We start from the raw sequence: 18,721 nt of genomic DNA, 5'->3' as shown, positions 1-18,721 counted from the left end.
TTTTTGGGACAGGGACCATCTTTTTGTTAGTCATACAGAGCCTAGCACAATGGGGACCTTACCTTTGACCGAGTTTCAATATGCTACTGTAATACCAATAATAAACTAAATACATTTAATTTCTAAATAAGTTATTTTTATGTTTTCACTTCAATATGAATGACTTTTTTAAATTATAAATTTGTTTTGGTTTTTTTATATGGGATTGGAGATGCCCATAACTTACTCTAAATTTTACCATTAATTTTTTGTAGTAGCTCTGAATATTGAATGGATTTTTATAAATAATAAACAGAGCATTTAAATTTGATGTACAGCTTTTTGACAAGGAGCTAAATTTTGCCTCTATGAATGGCCCCACAATGAACACAACCCAATACGTATGCTAAAAAAACAACATTAACATACACCCATTTTGGCCAAGAATGAATCCTGTCAGGAGATAGACCAGTCTGTGGAGAGTGAAGGGGGCCAACGACGAGTCAGTTGCATCTATTCCAAAAATATGTAAATCATGTTCCAGAACAAACCATCACCATTTCTGGAGGACCTGTGTGTTTGGGGAAAGCATCTTAGCGATGTAAAACTTCTGCTACGTGCTCCCCGTGCTGTGCACAGTATTCTGATTCATGCTAATGCACAGCGTCCTGACAGAACTTGCCCAAGCTTATTACTCTGGATTTTGTCCAATTGACTATTTTGCCTAAGATATCTGCAAATGATAATGTTACATTAATATTTTGGGACTGGTGTTACTGGTTCCTAGTATATCACCTAGGCCAACTTTCACATATACATGTACCCACTTTTGCCAAAGCAAATTGACTAACTGTCTCCACAAAAGGCACTTGCATTAGCAAATATCTTTTTGCATGCACCAATGGCTTAGTTGTATGCACATGCATTTTTTGCATACAGACCTCTGCTGCCATATTTGGAAAATTTATCCTTAAATATAAAATCATATGCACCTCTACCCCGATATAACGCAACCCAATATAACATGAATTCACATATAACACGGTAAAGCAGTGCTCCGGGGGGGGGGGGCAAGGCTGAGGAGGGGAGGGATAACTCAGTGGTTTGAGCATTGGCCTGCTAAACCCAGCGTTGTGAGTTCAATCCTTGAGGGGGCCACTTAGGGATCTGGGGCAAAAATGGTCCTGCTAGTGAAGGCAGGGGGCTAGACTTGATGACCTTTCAAGGTCCCTTCCAGTTCTAGGAGATTGGTATACCTCCAATTATTACCTATCAAAGCAAGTTCGGTATAACACGGTTTCACCTATAACATGGTAAGATTTTTTGGCTCCCGAGGACAGCGTTATATCAAGGTAGAGGTATAATTATTTCTATTTTTTAACTTCAGTAAACACACACCCATATAAATGTACAGCATATGGTACCTTAAAGAAGGCAGCCCCACTTGTCTTTGCCTTTGGAATTCTTTTACAAAGTCCTGGCTTATTTTTGCATCCCTGCTGAGGTTATTCATTAGACGTGTGAACTGCTTGGGTTTGTTCCTGCATTCCACTAATAGATGGCGATAAGCAGTGCGGTTAAATGTTAAGTATCCAAGAGCACCAGCTGAGGCGATACGAACCTAGAAGAAACATAAATGTTGTCCCTGATAATGGTTTGAGGCTGATTATAATTCTGATTTCACATTAAGTAAAACAACTATATTATCAAAACAGAGAAAGGATGCACGTTCACAGCTCCCAACCTGACAAAACCACCAAATGAGGATCAGAATAATAGTCAATAATTTAAAATAACAGAAAAAAACCTCACCAGTAAAACGAAGATAAATTTGGGTCTACCACTGGTAGCCTGATGTACACTTCACGCCTGATCCTACACCACAGGGAGTTTTACTATTGACTTTAATGAGAGCAAGATTAAGCATCTTATAATGAGGCACATGTTGGAAAAGATGAATAGCCATGGGAAGATGAACAAAAGTATTTGGCTTTAATCCATGTTGATAAGTGTGCCTGATTAGGCAGTTTAGAAATAATAAAAAAATTTAATTACTATTAATTTTAATATTTTGGCTAATTCTTAATAATGCTCCATCTATATTTACAATTCTATATTAAAAACAACTTTAAAAACAAGTAATAACAGACCTGCAGCCATACAGTTATCTCAATGTCTACAGCTACTGGACCTCCTGGTTTCAAATACAGATATCACCCCAGGGGTGAGGTGCCTCTAGGTGTTTCTCCTGTAAGTATGGAACAACTCACCAGAATGCATGCAAGATCAGGTACTGGTTCCCAACCAGATGCTGACCTCTCTAAGGTGGTGGGCAATCCCACAGAACCGCCGTAGGAGTCTTCCCATATGCCTTCCAGACCCCCAGTTACTTACAAGCAGGGGCACCGGAACGGGGAGGGTGGGGGCCATGGCCCCATCACTTTTTACCAGCTGTAAGGGCGAGCGATGGGAGGGGGTGAATGGGGGAAAGGAGCGAGTGGAAGGAAGAGCCTCAGGGAGAAGGCGCAGCATGGGGGGGTATGGTTTGGGAGTCGGTGGCCCCCCCAAACACTTTTAGGGAGCTTCCACCACTCCTGCTCACAAGTGAGGCCATCCTGTCGGGATGGAGAGCGCATTGGGGTTGGACAGCACAGAACTCCAGGGAAAGGAACCAGAGCATCAACCTATTGGAGCTTAGAGCCATCAAGCTAGCCCTACAGAGGTTATAGAACTACTTAGAGGTAAAAAAATGTCCTGGGGAACACAACCAATGTGGCATATATCAACAACCAATAGGGAACAAGGAGTGTTACTATGCAAAGAAGTAATGGAGATAATGGAATGGGTAGAGAGGACTCTCCCTTTCATAAGGCCAATATACATAAAAGGAGAGCTGAATCCAAAGGCAGACTGGCTCAGCAGACGCATAATCAAAAACTCAGAATGGTGCCTGATTTTGCAGAAATTCAGCCTTCTGGCAGTCGATCTATTCACCAATCATAAAGATGCTACGTGACTCTAGTACTTCGCCAGGGAAGCAGACCTCAGATCTTTGAGAACAGTTGCTTTTTCGCACATATGGCCACAAGGCCTGTTTTATGCAATTCTGTCCTTTCCATTTCTAGGCAAGGTGATCCAGAAGATAAGGCGAGAAGAAGCAAAGATAGCTTCACACTGGACAAAGAGATCATGATTCTCCAATCTGATAGAACTGAAATTGGAACCACCAGTGCAGCTCTCAGTGAGACCAGACATCCTTTACCAAGTCCCATTTCTCCATCCACACCCAGATTAAAGCATCTAACCAATGAACTGAGGACTTTCCCAATGATTTGGAAGCAGCCAGAGACTTGACTTAAACCAGCAGTTTATTCCATCTCTGCTACAAGCCTGAACCGAGAACTTTGCATTTATTGTATGTATTTGATTCCTTTAACCAATTTTAACTCTCGCTTCTTTCTTTTTTCTCTCTCTTTCTGTGAATAAACCTTTAGTTTTTAGATACTAAAGGATTGGCATCAGCGTGATTTTTGGGTAAGATATAACTTGTATATTGAGGTGGGTGTGTGGCTAGTCCTTTGGGATCAGAGGAACCTTTTAGTTGATGAGACTGGTTGTAAAGAACCACTCACCTTTAAATCCAGTGTTTTCAGTGGTAATACAAGAACTGAAATGACAGAGGAAACTGCTTTTATTACTTCTTGTTAGCCAGTGTGGTGAAACAGAAGTTTACTTTTGTTGCTGGTTTGGTATATCTTAAGGGGGACTGGCCATCAGTCTTGGGGTGTATCTGCCCTATTTCTCAGCAGTTTGTCCTGAATTTGGCATCCTCAATTGTGACCCATTGAGGCACGGTTACAATTATCTACAACTGATAGCCTACTAAGAGAGAAGCCTTAGCTGTGCAAGTGATCTTCCAAAGCGATTAGAACTCTTCTCCTCCAGGCAAGATTCAACACAAAAGGGCTGCTCCTCCATCTGGACTATGTTTAGCTCATGGTGTGAAGAACATAATAAAAATCCCAAGGATCCTGATATCTCAGATATCCTGGACTTTCTTCAGGAAGGGGTAAACAGTGGAATTCAGCCCAGCTCCATACCACACCAGGTGTCAGCAATAAGTAGCCTCCTATTTTCTGGATCCTTTGGTGCCTTAACAGAGAACCCTCAATAATCCAGATTTTTTAGCGCAATCAGACTGGCTAAACTTGTGGTTAAACCATTTGTTCCCAAATGGGACCTCCCATAGGAATTAAAAGTCCTAACCCCACACCCTTTTGAGCCATTGACATCAATATCTCTATTCTACCTATCCATCAAAATCTGTTTTCTGGTCACCATCACATCTGCTAGATGAGTTTTTGAACTGGTAGCTATATTCACATAGGAATCTCACTGCATGTTTCATGATGACAAGCTGGTGTGAAGAATACCAGAACCATTCTTGCCTAAGGTGAATTCATTTTCCCATTCCTCGCAGGAGATACTCCTTCCTTCTTTCTGTCCAAAGCAACAGCATCTGAGAAAAAGCTATGGCACACTTTAGATGTTCAAAAAGCACTAATGAGCTGTAACATGTGCCCCAAATCAACAAGAAGCTAGGGCTCCTTGTTTGTATCCTTTCATCCAAAGAACCAAAGGCTTAGGGTATCCAAGCTATTAGTAACTATATGGATCAAGCTACGCATCATAGAAGCATGCAAGATGCCAGGTCCAGAGGGCATAAGGCACATGCCACAAGAGCTATGATGACTGTATAGGCAAAAAGAACTTATGCTTCTACTTCAGAAATCTGCAGGGCAGCAATGTGGTCATAAGTTAACACCTTTATTAGATCCTATAAAGTGGACTTTCTGTCCTTCACTGAGGCCTCCTGTGGCAGGGATATGCTACAAGCAGTGATCTAGTAATAGCATTGCCATTTGGGGCAATTAACTTGGGGTTGGGGGCAGGGGCGGCTCCAGGCCCCAGCACGCCAAGCGCGTGCTTGGGGCGGCATGCCCTGGGGGGCACTCTGCTGGTCGCCGGGAGGGCGGCAGACGGCTCCGGTGGACCTCCTGCAGGCGTCCCTGTGGAGGGTCCGCTGATCCCGTGGCTCTGGTGGACCTCCCGCAGGCGTCCCTGCGGAGGGTCCGCTGGTCCCGCGGCTTCAGTGGAGCATCCGCAGGCACGTCTGCGGGAGGTCCACCGGAGCCGCGGGACCGGCAACCAGCAGAGTGCCCCCCGCGGCGTGCCGCCGTGCTTGGGGCGACGAAATGGCTAGAGTTGCCTCTGGTTGGGGGGCGTGTCTCCTTATCTCAATCTTGTTTCTTATTTCTTCCGACTTCTGTTCACTGCTCACTACTTCACATACATCTCAGAATAGTAGTAGATACTACTATTATAAAGGAAATTATCAGGTAAGAAATTTACCATTCATGATCAGGATTTAAGTATTTAACAAGCATACACTGAAACCTTTGGGGGAAATCCTGGCCCCACTGAAGTCAGTGGAAGTTTTGCCATTGATTTCAATGGGGCCAGGATCTTTGTCTTACACAGTTATCTTATTTTTAATATGGTTTTTCATTGTTTAGTGAGGTTTTATAAAATATTTATATTACTACATATAAAGCTAACATTCATCAGCTAATTTTTCTAACAAATAGATTTAATTAATAAAGAAGAAAAATAAATTTAAAACCACAACATGAACATTTTATTTTGGGGAGATGGGAGAAATTTTACCTCTTCTTTATCTGAGTACAAATGATAACAAAGACGTTTGATAGTTCCTAGTTCAGTAATTGCTTCTGGAACACCTGCTCTTGTATGAGCCAGGCTAGCCAATAACTTCCCTACAAATTAATTAGACACTGGAATTACACATCATATAATGTCAAACATATTATCAGTTTGCTCACTTCTAGTCTCCTGCATAATCTTAATGAAATGCTTTGTTTTTTCAAAATGTGTTTAAATATTATCAGTGAAATCGTCATACCCACAGTCTTTTGTCTTCTGTCATTATTTCTACTGTGATATTCTCAATACGTTTTATATATCTATTGCATCTAAAATGTTGATTTCTGCTTCCAAGAAATTTGCTTTTGTACGAGGAATCATTTTAAAATACTGTAGCAATATTTTATTAAATTCATCTCCTTTATCATCTTTGAGCAAAATCTTGAAATCCTTCTTCAGTTTTTACTCATTTATTACCCAAGTAAAACTCTCATTGATATCTATATGAATTTTGCCTGAGCAAGAATTGAATAAAAATGGAGGGCCATAATATAAATCTACAGTTTGCCCAGGGTAAGGGGCAGCAGGTAACCTGTCCTGCCCCAGAAACAGATGAAGGACTGAATTGTGTCTCAGAGTCACAATTCAGTCCCTGGGTCCTACCTTGTTAGGGGGAGAAAGTAATCTGCTAAATCTTTTTTTCCTAATGCAGATTACTTCTCCCTCTACATTAGTTTAATTATGCTAGGCAGACCATAGGGAGGCATGGGAGTGGGAGTAAAAGCCCTGCAGAGTGACTGCTCCTCTCTCCCTCATGCTGTAACTCAAGATGTCGGTAGCCATTGCAGCAGACCAAGAGATGTCTTATGTCAGGAGTGGGCAAACTTTTTGGCCTGAGGGCCACATCAGGGTTGCAAAACTGTATGGAGGGCTGGGTAGGGAAGGCTGTGCCTCCCCAAACAGCCTGGTGCCCTCCCCCTATCCACCGCCTCCCACTTCCCGCCCCCCGACTGTCCCCCTCAAAACCCGCAACCCACCTTGCTCCGTGTCCCCTGACCGCCCCCTCCTGGGACCCCCACCCCTAACGCCCCCCCCAGGACCCCACCCCCTATCCATTCCCCCCGCTCCCTGTCCTGACTGCCCTGACCCCTATCCACACTCCCGACCCCTTACAGCCCCCCTCCCCCCGGACTCCCACGCCCATCCAACCACCCCCTGCTCCCTGTCCCGACTGCCCCCGGGACCACTGCCCCTTATTTAGCCCCCAACCCCTTACCATGCTGCTCAGAGCAGCAGGAGCTCGCCGCCTGGCCAGAGCCAGCCACACCGCCCACGCTGCCCAACAGGAGCGGTGGGCCAGAGCGCTGGTGGTGTGGCACTCTGAGGCTGCAGGGGAGGAAGGGAAGCTGGGGAGGGGCCGGGGGCTAGCCTCCCCGACTGGGAGCTCAGGGGCTGAGCAGGGGTCCCGCGGGCCATAGTTTGCCCACCTCTGCCTTATGTCCTCTTACTCCTTTGTGCAGGCATTTTGGAAGAGCCAATCTTCTGACCTGAGTCTGCCATCTAATATTAAACAGTAAGTTTCACTATCCTACTGTTCAATATCTCATTTTGGAGAAACAACCGTATTTTATGGAAATGCGTTACTTTATATTGCTATGAGTTTTTGCTCATCTTCTATAATTCTTACCTGTTAGAACAAGAGTAGCTGTCTTTTTAGAATTTAGTAGTTCAACTAAAATAGTAACACCTCTTGCAGACAAAGTAACTTGGTCCACATCCACTATGACTCTGGCTAAAACAACAATCTGAAATCAAAGGCAGACAATTTTTAAAAGATACAGATTGTTTAAGTAGGTTTCTTCCATTTCCTTTTTTCCTTCTTGTGTATAGTGCTGTACGTTTACATGACACTTTCAACCCTATCACTTGCACTTTGGACCTTTGCCTATTGGCAGAAAAAGGCAAATCCTTAATATAGACATGTCAGTGCAATACAAGCAATTTTATCCATATAATTCATACATCTTCAGGTTTTACAGACTTTTCCACTACTCTATACATTTGTTGGTTTGTTAAAATGATCTTGATACGATGGTTACTCTTTTCTTATGCTAAATTAAAAACACATAGGGAAAAAACCTGCACTCCTTAATCAGACAGAATTCCTATGGATTTTTGTCTGAGTAAAGATACAGGATCAAGTCTATAGCCAACATTTTCTTCTACCATCAAAAACAGTCCCAAGTTCTGATTATTTTTGAAATAGTTTATGACGGAGACTTGCAGAGAAGACGAGGATCTTTAGAATCTGTAATGTAATCTACACATTTTATAAGTGTTACTATATTCGGCCATTTAAGCTCTTTGAAAAGGACTTTATATTAATATTTTTGTGTAAAAATCAGTTCTATCAGTTATACTAATAACCATAACATTACACATAGGCCCAAAATGTGTAATCTGTTTTGTGTGTTATGAGTAAAAGCCCTATTCGTATACCTGAAATGCAGCCATTGCTTTATCTGTCTCAATTTCTGATCGTAGAAAAGGTTCAAATGTAGACATCATAATTGCGCCGGTCTCCAATATCAGGAACTGTTGGACAGGATTGTTGTATGCAAAAAGGGCTAAAGCATATCCAGCTCGTAAACAAATATCCTTAAAAAAAAACAAACCAAAAAAACAAATACAAAACCCCACAGAAACATGCAAGCTCTGAAGTTTTCATACTATCTAAAAATTAAAGAATAAAATACTGTATTCTTTGATATGTTAAAATAGTTACCAACCCCTATCATCATATTTTTGTCTTTCTTTTTATTGATTTTCATATAAATACTGCAGGCAAAACCCTCAGAGACTGGATAATGATAAGAATAACACTCACCACACTGACATTTCTCTTTAACCAAAAAAATCCCCAATCAAGAGCAAAAGAAAAAAAAATCCCTCCTGAAACAGACAAAACAAAAAAGGAAATAAATAAAAATTTAAAAAACAAACCCTATCCCTGCAGATTTTCCTGAAGTGTCCCTGAAGTGTCAGACTCCATACAGTCCACTAAGGACTTCACTATTGCTTTTGATTTTACATTGAAATATTTCAGATACTATGGTGAGGGGCAGCAGTATAAAACATAAGGTAGATGTTGTACAGCACAAACTGTGTGATTCAGCTAGACTCTACAGCTGCAAAGGTCTGTTTGTCCCCAGAATGAGAAAGAACACATGCAGAGGCACCCATATGGCTGTCTAGCCTCCCTCACCCCAACTACCAGAAGCTGGAAGATGCTGTTGGGAAGGTACTGAGCATGTGCTAAGCCTCCCCAAATCCACTTCAGAACACTGACACTCTGGCTGACAGCTGAGAAGACTGGATGGATGGAGCAATGAAGCCCAACAGTGATTTTGCAGCTCACTGCTTTGAAATGGAAGTGAGAGTCTGGGAGTAAAGTAAAGGATCTTCAGCCTGAAGAAATCCCTCTCTCTGGTGATAGGGGCAAGAGGAACATGCACATACTCTGAATCTTGCTAACTCCCAACCAATATAATTAACCTTGCTTTTTGTCCTGTGTTAATGTTAGGGACCCGATCCTGATCTCCCTCTGCCCCCTGCAGTAGCAACAGTAAAAGGTTTACTGATGCCTGAAGTGCATCCACAACTCCAATGAAGGGGGAAAGGAGAGTCAAGATCCATAAAGGGCAGCTTTGGGGGAAGGGCTCAGAGCTCAGTGGCATGAGCTCTCTTCCCGCCTTCTATTCATGGAGTGGGTGCAGATCCCCTCCAACATCCTTCCACATCAGGCACAATTGTCTTCAGGAATTATTAGCATTTCCAGAGGATGTGTCCATAATGGAAAGGACTACCAAGTCACTTACACATATTCTGGGTTTAAGGTTTGACCCTGTTTGCAGTAGTCAGTAGCTTCTTCCTAAACTGAGGATCTTGTGGTCATGAATTTAGTGTGTGCCTTGATTCTGAACAATATATTAGTCTTGAAATTGTGATAGCATTTATACCATTAACCCTGCTGCAACTACTTCAGCCTATCATATACATTTTTAATTTCAAAACTATATGTCCAAATCTAAATAAAACTATAGAACTTATTAAATAATTATACTGTTACCCCTTTTGACTCAAGCTGGTAGCCAACAATTTGAGGTCTTTGTAAGCTGTTCCAGTTAGGAGGAGAAATTTGTAATGGAGTTGGAGTTCTTCTCTGATGCAATTTTGTTTATTTACAAAGAATGTACTGTTTCCCTGAACACACGAGGACCCAAATAATATAAGACTGTTTCCTTACTCTAGGATTCTGTCAGGGACACACACCGTGCTGGACCAGGCTATGTCTGCAGCTTCCTTCTCCATATGCCTTTGTTTTGGATGGGGACTGCTATAAATGAGCTTAACTGTTTCTTACAGCTATCAAATTAAGAGCAGCTGTTACACCCACCGGCTTCAGTAAGGTTTAACCCAAGGCGTAAGAGTATTAAAAAATAGTTATATTAAAAGGACACACTTTTGATATGTGTGTCTCACATGTGAAGTTCATACAGTAAACATTTGGAGCTACTGTATAGTAAATTTGGTATGCCAAATATAGAATACTTTTTCCTAAATTAATATTGCTACTTTATCAAGTACAGTACCTTATCAGGTGCATTAAGAAGTTCAAGAACATCACTATAATTGAAACCTTCCTCCTCTTGTAACACAGTTTGTAAATTACTGTTCCTTAAAACAATGCAAGCCAAGGAATATGCAACTTCAACCTAAATATATATTTTAAAGAAAAATGCAGATATTATATGCTTACACTTTGCAGAGCAAATTGATGGCATATTTTATTTAATAAACAACAAATCAGTTTATACTAGAAAACCTAAGTATGTAGGAAAACTCACTTCAACAAAATATAATTGAGGCCAAGACTTAGTAGGTTTAAAAAAAAAGATTCAGTATTTATATGGATAATGGAAACATCCACATTTACACTACACAAAATTTACAAAATATATTATTTTTAAGGGATATAAACCTTCATGCTTCATGGCAAAGGTGTTAAGAAAAAACTTCCTGTATGGTCAGGTTACTTCTTAATTGCCCTCTTCAGAGTTTCTTGCGTCTTCCTTTAAAGCATACTGGTCTGCTGATTGATCTCTGGTCTGGACCAGTATGTGAATTCCTATGTTCCTGACCTCAAATCATGATCAGCTTGTGCCTTGAAGTGAGAATTGATTGCTCTTGTAATTTATATACCATAAACAAGTGGTATTTTGTCCATTACAACACAAATTCTTTGGTTAATTGGTTTATTTATGTAGTTTAAATTATACCTATACTTTAGGATTAGAGACACAAAATGACCCACTTGTAATTCTTGTTCTTTGAAGATAGCAGTAACACTCACATGCAGAGCCATGCTTCTGTATGACCAGATTCATATACGTTTTTCAGCCAATCCTCACCACAGCTTTAATGTCTCAAAAAACCGCTTTAAAGCATTCTGAGCCTGGTCATTCCAAGCTTTGTCATATTCGAAGGAATGAAGACTCCAGAATTGTGGCTATATTATACTTCGACTTACTGCACCTTTAGAGAAGCAAAGTATTCACATACCCTCATAGGAGGACAGCTAGCTCAGTGGTTTGAGCATTGGCCTGCTACACCCAGGGTTGTGAGTTCAATCCTTGAGGGGGCCATTTAGTGATCTGGGGCAAAAATCTGTCTGAGGAGTGATCCTGCTTTGAGCAGGGGGTTGGACTAGATGACCTCCTGAGGTCCCTTCCAACCCTGATATTCTATGACCAGCAGGTAGGTTTGGTCCCATATGCCTCACTGGGCACTGAAGATGTGCCAGCGTGTATCAAACTGTCATATGTTATTCCCTGCATAAAAAACACACTCAAAAGGGATGTTATGAATTAGCACAGGGAAGTCCAATATTCATGAGCAATGAGCTCATCTAGAAAAAACAATTTACTCAAGATAAATCCACAGGGGAAAAACAGAATCCTTTGACATTTTAAATTACTTTTGTGATTGCCTTCATACACTTAAAAGTAAATAGTTTTTTAGGCATAGTTTGCAATTATTCCTCAGTAGCTGGCTTTTGAGGTGTCTTGTTAAGGAGGGATATTATTTAATTTTGTTTTCTCATGCTCTAAGCTGCAAAAAGATGTCAAGAAGTGTTCTCAGAAAGTTCAGTTCTCCATATTTTTCAGCCACAGAACATGTTCACACATACATACACACCCCCTCACACACACCATTATTCCACACCTTTATCTGAAGAGAATTATGATTTTTAAGCAGGTGAACCAGTATTGGTAAGGCCTGTTCATCCACTATGTTTTCCTGGCTGACTGGATTGTTTGTATGAGCCACACCTGTAAAAGTCCACATGTCAGATGTAGCCCGTGTAAGACATTTGTGCAAGAGAAAAACAAAGCATAAAGAAAAATTGTCCAGTTTATACCTAATTGTGGCAGATTACGTAAGAATAAGAGTACTATATGCTTTTTACTTGAAATACCTAAGTATCAGAGCTGATCCAGGTGTTTTATCTTTATGTACAAGGACCGTGTGTACATAAAGGTATGCCTGGCTTCTGTTGCTGACAGCTCCCTAGAACAAGATATATGGAAGAAAGGAAGGTAAATTTGGAGTAAATTCAGAGATGCCCACCAGATGATGAATTTTCATTAACATATTACCAAACATTAAGTCTTGGAGACTGTAATGAGCACTAATTATCCCAAAGGTTGGCTGCCTGAGGGTATTTCTAGTTATAGAGAAACTGGAGAACCACTTTGCCAAAAAAGTCCATCCTACCCTAAATAATAGTGCTGACTAAATCTAAGTAATGATTTCCAAATACATGTACAGATATTTAAAATTCCAGAGACTTGACTATAAGCTGCCTTCAGTGTCACTTTTACTCTTAGCAATTGAACATAAATATTTTCTAGAATGGGTACCTCTGCTTCCTTGTAATTGGGTACAATGCATTTGACTATTTCAGATTCACTGTTTAGTATGGTTTATCCAGCTGATCTAGCCTCATATGACAAGAAGAGACAGGACAGAGAGCTTATTTTAAGAGGACAAATACATTTTGCCAAACCTGAAGACTCATTTCACATCTGTTCTAAAAACATGTTGTTCTTGGGAATGTAGATTGGGGGAAAGGAAATGATCTGATCTGGTTTATATTAAATTTCAAGAAAATCATAGTAAGGAATTTGGGATGAAAATACTGAAAATACCTTATTTTTATAAAATACCAAAAAGAGTTTAGACAAGAAGGTTTTGAGAGCTTGTTAATTTTCCTGCTGTACACGACAACAACAAAAATGTCCTCTTCAGCGGGGTTTGAAGTTGGGGAGGAATGCTGGTACTCTCCAAACAAGTAGTAGATGCAACATTCACTTTCTCATGTCTCTCTCATAGAAATAGCATTAGAATGTGAATGACATGGTTTTCTATGGTTGTCAGGTCAATCATCCAGCGTGACAATTAATTTGGTGGACATATAATACACTGCTGTAAAAAACATTTTGCTTTAAAGGAAAACACAAAAAGTACAAAACCCAAGAGTGGTTTTGTACCTTTTTTCTTCTTTATGATATACAAAAAAAGTCCTGAAAGGGAGGCAATTCTCGTGGCAAAAAAGTATTTTTCCTCCTTTTGCTTTTTATTTAGAAATTCAGGTTTTGTGCACCTCGGAAAATTCTATGGATGTTGGAGAATTAGTAGGTTTTTACATCAGAGCAATTGTACAAGTAAAACTTGAGTAACTGAAATAAAAAGTGATTTTTATTTAAACTTTTTAAGATACTGGTTTTTGGCTTGGGGCTTTTTTTTTTTTTGGTTAACACCTATTTAAAAATGAAAGAAAATATGACTTTATTAAGGATTCAACACCTTCATTTAAGGGCTGTGAAAGCACTCAATCCACATATTTAGGTTATCAAAGTCTTCAACAAAAATAGGCATGACAAGACTTGACATTTCTGATATTTTGAGGATGAAAACAAGGAGAAAAAAGCCTTTCAGGACTTTTTTTATACACCATAAGGAAATAAGTTGGCATAAAATTAATATTTTTATTTTTATAATACTCCCAAATCAGATTGCAGTCCCAAAAGAATTTACATTCTTAATTTTTAGATGTGGCTTAACAAATAAGGGTAATAAAAAAGCAGCCAGGCAGGATATGACAAGAATTACAAAAATAGGAACACACAGACGGCCAGAGAACAAGACCAACAGCTAAAAGATTTCATATTGCAAAGTTCATCTACATATTCATCAAGGAGTAGCCAGCTCCATGTACTAGAACCTTTCTACATGAAATTCACGAGACAATGCAGCACACACATTTTTTTCCTTTCACTGGGCTGGCTGTTATCAGTGTCTTTTTTAGTGCATGATCAGCCTGTTAGGGTACACTGTATTTTAAAACCCATGGCAACAAGTCTCGGAGCCCAGGTCTACAGAATCTGGCTCGCAGGGCTCATGATACGCTATTACAAAAAAAAAGTTTAGACAATCTGGCTCAGGCTGGAGCTGGGTGCAGGTTTCAGTGCCCATGCCACAATGTCTACACTGCTGTTTTTAGCACTGTAGCACGAGCCTGAGTTTTTAGATGTGTACTCAGAGACTCGCTGCCATGGATTTTAAAAACTGCAATGCAGATGTACCCCAAGTCTTGTCATGGCACTGCTTGCCAAACTCAGCAATGGCCTACTTGTTAAGTCATTCCATCACCCAGTCATAGACCAAGGTACTCTAAATCACACAGAATTCAGCTTAACTATCTCCCCAGATGGTCCCCAGGACCAAGACAGCTGGAAGCAGCATGCTCATAAGAAGCTTCTTCTGAAACATACTGATAGAGAAGCCAATTATGGCAGTGGTAAGCTGGAGCTGGTTCGCACCAGTTCACAAGAACTGGTTGTTAAATTTAGAAACCGGTGTAGAACCAGTCATTAAAGGGGCTGTCGGGTGGGCAAACTCCGGTCCGCGAGCCATCCTGTCCCAGGCCCTTTAAATTGCCACCAGAGCCCCACCTCTGGAGCCCTGGGGTAGGGCTGCGGGGCTCTGGGGGCTATTTAAAAAGTCCGGGGTTCTGGCTGCTTCTACTGCCCCGGCCCTTTAAATAACCCCCGGAGCCCAGGAGTAGCTGGGGGCTCCCGCGGCTATTTAAAGGGCCCGGGGCTCCAGCTGCCTCAGCCGCCCCGGTCCTTTAAATAGCTGCGGGAGCCCCACCACTTCCCCAGGGCTCCCACAGTTATTTACAGGGCCGGGGCGGTAGAAGCAGGGGAGCCATGAGCCCTTAAATAGCCCCCATAGCCCAGGGCTGCTGATGCTACACCGGTGGTGGGGGGGACACTTACCTTACAGGGTGGGCTGGGGCTGGCTCTGACTCTCTCAGCCCTGCCCATTCTGCCCTAGGCCCTGTCCCTTCCGGGGGGCCAGAGCTGGCCTTACTTTCACCCCTGGTCTTGGGAGGGGATGGTCAGGGGACAAGAAGCGGGGGGGGAGGGGTTTGATGGGTTGCAGGTTCTGAGGGGGACAGTCGGGGGCAGGACGTGGGTTGGGTCGGGTCAGATGGGGTGGAGGGGAGAGACAGGCACGTGGGGCTTGTACTCACCGCGTGGTTCCCTACCGGGTCTTCGGCGGCACTTCGGCGGCGGGGGGGGACACGACTGTGTCTTCACTTGCTCTGGGTGAAGGACCCGCTGCCGAAATGCCACCGAAAACCTGTAAAGAGTGAAGACCCCACCTCGAAGTGCTGCCAAGGACCTAGTAGGGAACCAGTTATTAGGATTTTGGGAGCTCATCACTGAATTATGGGATAATAACAATGCCAGAAAAGTAGCTGATGCTGACAAAATAACCACAGATTAAGACAATGGTTTATGCAGGGAAATTTCTATAGCAAAGTGCCAACTGGAAACCTTTATCCCAGATAGTAGATCAGAAAGTACACCTAAGCAGTGGCATTGGGGGATTGGAATGAGATTATTTTCACTGTTGGGCTGCTACACCAAAACTATTTGTCTACATTGGCACTTAAGTGGTGGAAATTGGCAAGGGGAAGGACCACATGGTGTTTAGCTATGGCATTTTAATCACACATCACTGAAAGCAATTTTGTGTTACATTTCATAGGTATGCTAGGAGCTCCAAACAGTGGTTACCATGACAAAATTATGTAATGTACACAAAGCACAAATTTTGTTCATGGCAAATGATATTTCCTCATATTGAAAAGTTATATTTCAATTCTATCCAAATTTAATACTAAATACAATATTTTCTTCTTTCATTGATATTGTTTCAAACTGGTTTGCATTTTTCCCATTCAAAACCACTTAAGGTTGGTTGGTTGGTTTGTTTTTTAAAAAAACAACTTAAAACATAAGAAATTCTACAAACCAATACAAATGGTCCCCAGAGCTCTGATGACACTCAGGAGCGTGCCCTCTGCTATCTTTGTGCTTCTCAACAATCGAACCAAAGGACCAATTCCATTTCCTTCACATATTTGATTTTGATGAAGTTTGCTATCTTTGCTAAGAGCTATGACTGCTTCACCTCCTTCCAAAACAAAGCAAAAATGTATGTTTAAAAACCTCCCAATAAACTGTCCAATATTTTGCAAAATTATGCAAAACAAAACAAGATCTTACCAACATACTGCATTTTATCAGATGGTGACAAAAGCATATCAATAATAAAGTTGTACCCAATCTGTTCTGCCATAAGCTTTTGCTGCTTCAGTGTTTGTCCTGCCAGTGCCCACAAAGTTGTAGCACCTTGTTCCTTAACTGTCAAGTGAAACGCCTGAAAGTTTGAAAAAAGCAAAGTTTTTCCTTCACTAGCAGAATTTTAAGTCTTACACATTTAAAAAACTATTTACTCCATGATATTAAGGGTTTTCCAATTATTCCAAGTAACTCCGCCTATTTTACGCTTTTTTCTAACGAACAAATTGATTTAAGACTTTAGAAAAATAAAAATGCGAAATAAATTCTTGCCTTCAAGAGCTTTAAAAGATATTTTGTTGCTGATTTTTCCAGAAACAGTTTCTGTATATGAGTATTGTTATCCGATAGTGCTTCTATAGCCATAGCACCTTTCACTTGCACAGTGATTTTCCTTCCACGGAGAAGTTCAACCACAGGACCAATTGCATCTGCATCTGCAATGGCATCCTGCATCTTCTCATTCCCCCGAGCAAGCTCTGCAAGAGCTGCTGAAGATACAGCCTGTAGCACATCTTTAAATGCATAAGTATTAGTCAAACAGTGATAAGAATCAACAAAATTCTCTCTTTTTTTTTCCCTTAGAAGATTTTATTTCAGATTAGTAGTAATTATGTTTCAGAGAGATGTTAGGGCTAATACACTTGCAGCATACTGATACAGAGAGCTAAAATGCTGACTAAACATTTAGTCATTTCTGACTTCAGGATATTCTTCAAATTTAAATCCTAAGGCTACGATTGTCAGATGCCCCAAAAATGTCATTCACATCACTAATGTGGCCTTGTGAACTTTAATGTTGGCTAAACTTGGTGGTTGCACAAAGCAGTACTATCTTGATTTTATAGAAATCTTGCAAGAAGAAAATATTTTTACAGATCAAGAACATGGGAGATTAGGCAGAACACTTCTTGTAAGCTTTTTGCAGATAAATTATTAACCTTAATATTGCATTAATATTGTATTATCACCCATGTATAAATTGTACATATAGGACTTGTTCTCATATACTTTGGGTTGTTATAAATGAAAACCAAAGTATGAAAAAAAAAATAGTGAGTAAAATTCTACACCAATGCAACTCCACTCAAATCAATTACCCGTATTTATCGGCGTATAACACGCACTTTTTTCCCCTGAAAATAGGGGGCAAATGATGTGTGCGTGTTATACGCCGATATAACCTTAACAGGGCCGGCTCTAGGATTTCTGCCGCCCCAGGCAGAAAAGAAAAGCGCCCCCAGCGGCGCGGAGCGGCGCCCTAGCCCCTGCCCCACTCCCGAGCAGCGCGGCCCTAGCCCCCCCCCAGCGGCCCGAGCCCCCGCCCTCTCCCCCCCCCAGCGGCGGGGCCTGAGCCCCGAGCCCCGGCCTGCGCGAGCCCCCACCTCCCGAGCGGCGCGGCCCGGCCCTAGCCCCCTCCCGAGCGGCCCGGCCCGAGCTGCCTTAGCCCCCGCGCCCCTCCAGAGCGGCCCGAGACCCCGTCCTCCCTCCCTCCCCCAAGCGGCCCTGGCCCTAGCCCCCGCCCCCCTCCCGAGCGGCCCGGCCAGAGCCGCCTTAGCCCCCGCCCCCCTCCCGAGCGGCCCGAGACCCCGTCCCCGTCCCCCCCCCCCGAGCGGCCCTAACCCGCGGAGCACCGCCCTAGCCCCCGCCCCCCTCCCGAGCGGCGCGGCCGGCCCGGCCCGAGCCCCCGAGCGGCCTTAGTCCCCGACCCCCTCCCGAGCGGCCCGAGATCCCGTCCCCCCTCCCCCCCGAGCGGCCCTAGCCCCTGCCCCCCTCCCGAGCGGCGTGGCCCGACCCGGCCCGAGCCCCCGCCCCCCTCCCGAGCGGCGCGGCCCGGCCCGGCCCGAGCCCCCGAGCGGCCTTAGTCCCCGACCCCCTCCCGAGCGGCCCGAGATCCCGTCCCCCCTCCCCCCCGAGCGGCCCTAGCCCCTGCCCCCCTCCCGAGCGGCGTGGCCCGACCCGGCCCGAGCCCCCGTCCCCCTCCCGAGCGGCCCGGCCCGAGCCCCCCTCCCCGCGAACCTTATTTACCTTATACGTGGTAATAATATTAATAAAACAAGTTCTGAGCTACCCTTATTTTGCTTCAAAGTCCTTTATTTGAAATTTAAGTTTTTTTCCTGAAATTTCCCCCTTAAAATGAAGGTGCGTGTTATACGCCTGTGCGTGTTATACGCCGATAAATACGGTAAGTTGCACAGGGTAGAATTGAGCACAGAATTTTCCCTGCCAATCTACCCTCC

General features: G+C 42.7%; 2 protein-coding genes across 11 annotated transcripts in view; one reads left to right on the top strand and one right to left on the bottom strand.

Annotated features, from left to right (window-relative positions):
• The window catches only part of OSGEPL1 (O-sialoglycoprotein endopeptidase like 1), a 29,618-nt gene extending 26,207 nt beyond the window's left edge, over positions 1 to 3,411 (top strand). For both annotated transcript variants that reach the window (XM_045032257.1, XM_045032254.1), the window contains exon 11: positions 3,105 to 3,411. The gene's annotated coding sequence lies outside the window, so the exon portion shown is untranslated. The remainder of the gene's footprint in view (positions 1 to 3,104) is intronic.
• ANKAR (ankyrin and armadillo repeat containing) overlaps positions 1 to 18,721 on the bottom strand; it is a 58,935-nt gene that overhangs the window by 9,964 nt on the left and 30,250 nt on the right. For 8 of the 9 annotated variants that reach the window (XM_045032228.1, XM_045032233.1, XM_045032235.1 and 5 more), the window contains exons 15-23: positions 16,755 to 16,996; positions 16,407 to 16,560; positions 16,153 to 16,314; positions 11,989 to 12,095; positions 10,356 to 10,478; positions 8,203 to 8,361; positions 7,391 to 7,508; positions 5,707 to 5,816; positions 1,404 to 1,600 (exon numbers count right to left, since the gene is read on the bottom strand). In XM_045032228.1, the coding sequence (XP_044888163.1) occupies positions 1,404 to 1,600; positions 5,707 to 5,816; positions 7,391 to 7,508; positions 8,203 to 8,361; positions 10,356 to 10,478; positions 11,989 to 12,095; positions 16,153 to 16,314; positions 16,407 to 16,560; positions 16,755 to 16,996 (1,372 nt within the window). Of the gene's footprint in view, positions 1 to 327; positions 551 to 1,403; positions 1,601 to 5,706; positions 5,817 to 7,390; positions 7,509 to 8,202; positions 8,362 to 10,355; positions 10,479 to 11,988; positions 12,096 to 16,152; positions 16,315 to 16,406; positions 16,561 to 16,754; positions 16,997 to 18,721 lie in introns of those variants that run through there. The other variant, XM_045032234.1, reaches the window with a different exon arrangement.

This window comes from Mauremys mutica, chromosome 10, assembly GCF_020497125.1.
Source record: "Mauremys mutica isolate MM-2020 ecotype Southern chromosome 10, ASM2049712v1, whole genome shotgun sequence".
Taxonomy (NCBI): domain Eukaryota; kingdom Metazoa; phylum Chordata; order Testudines; family Geoemydidae; genus Mauremys; species Mauremys mutica.
The sequence above is the reverse complement of the archived record's forward strand: the minus strand, read 5'-3'. Positions and strand labels throughout refer to the sequence as shown.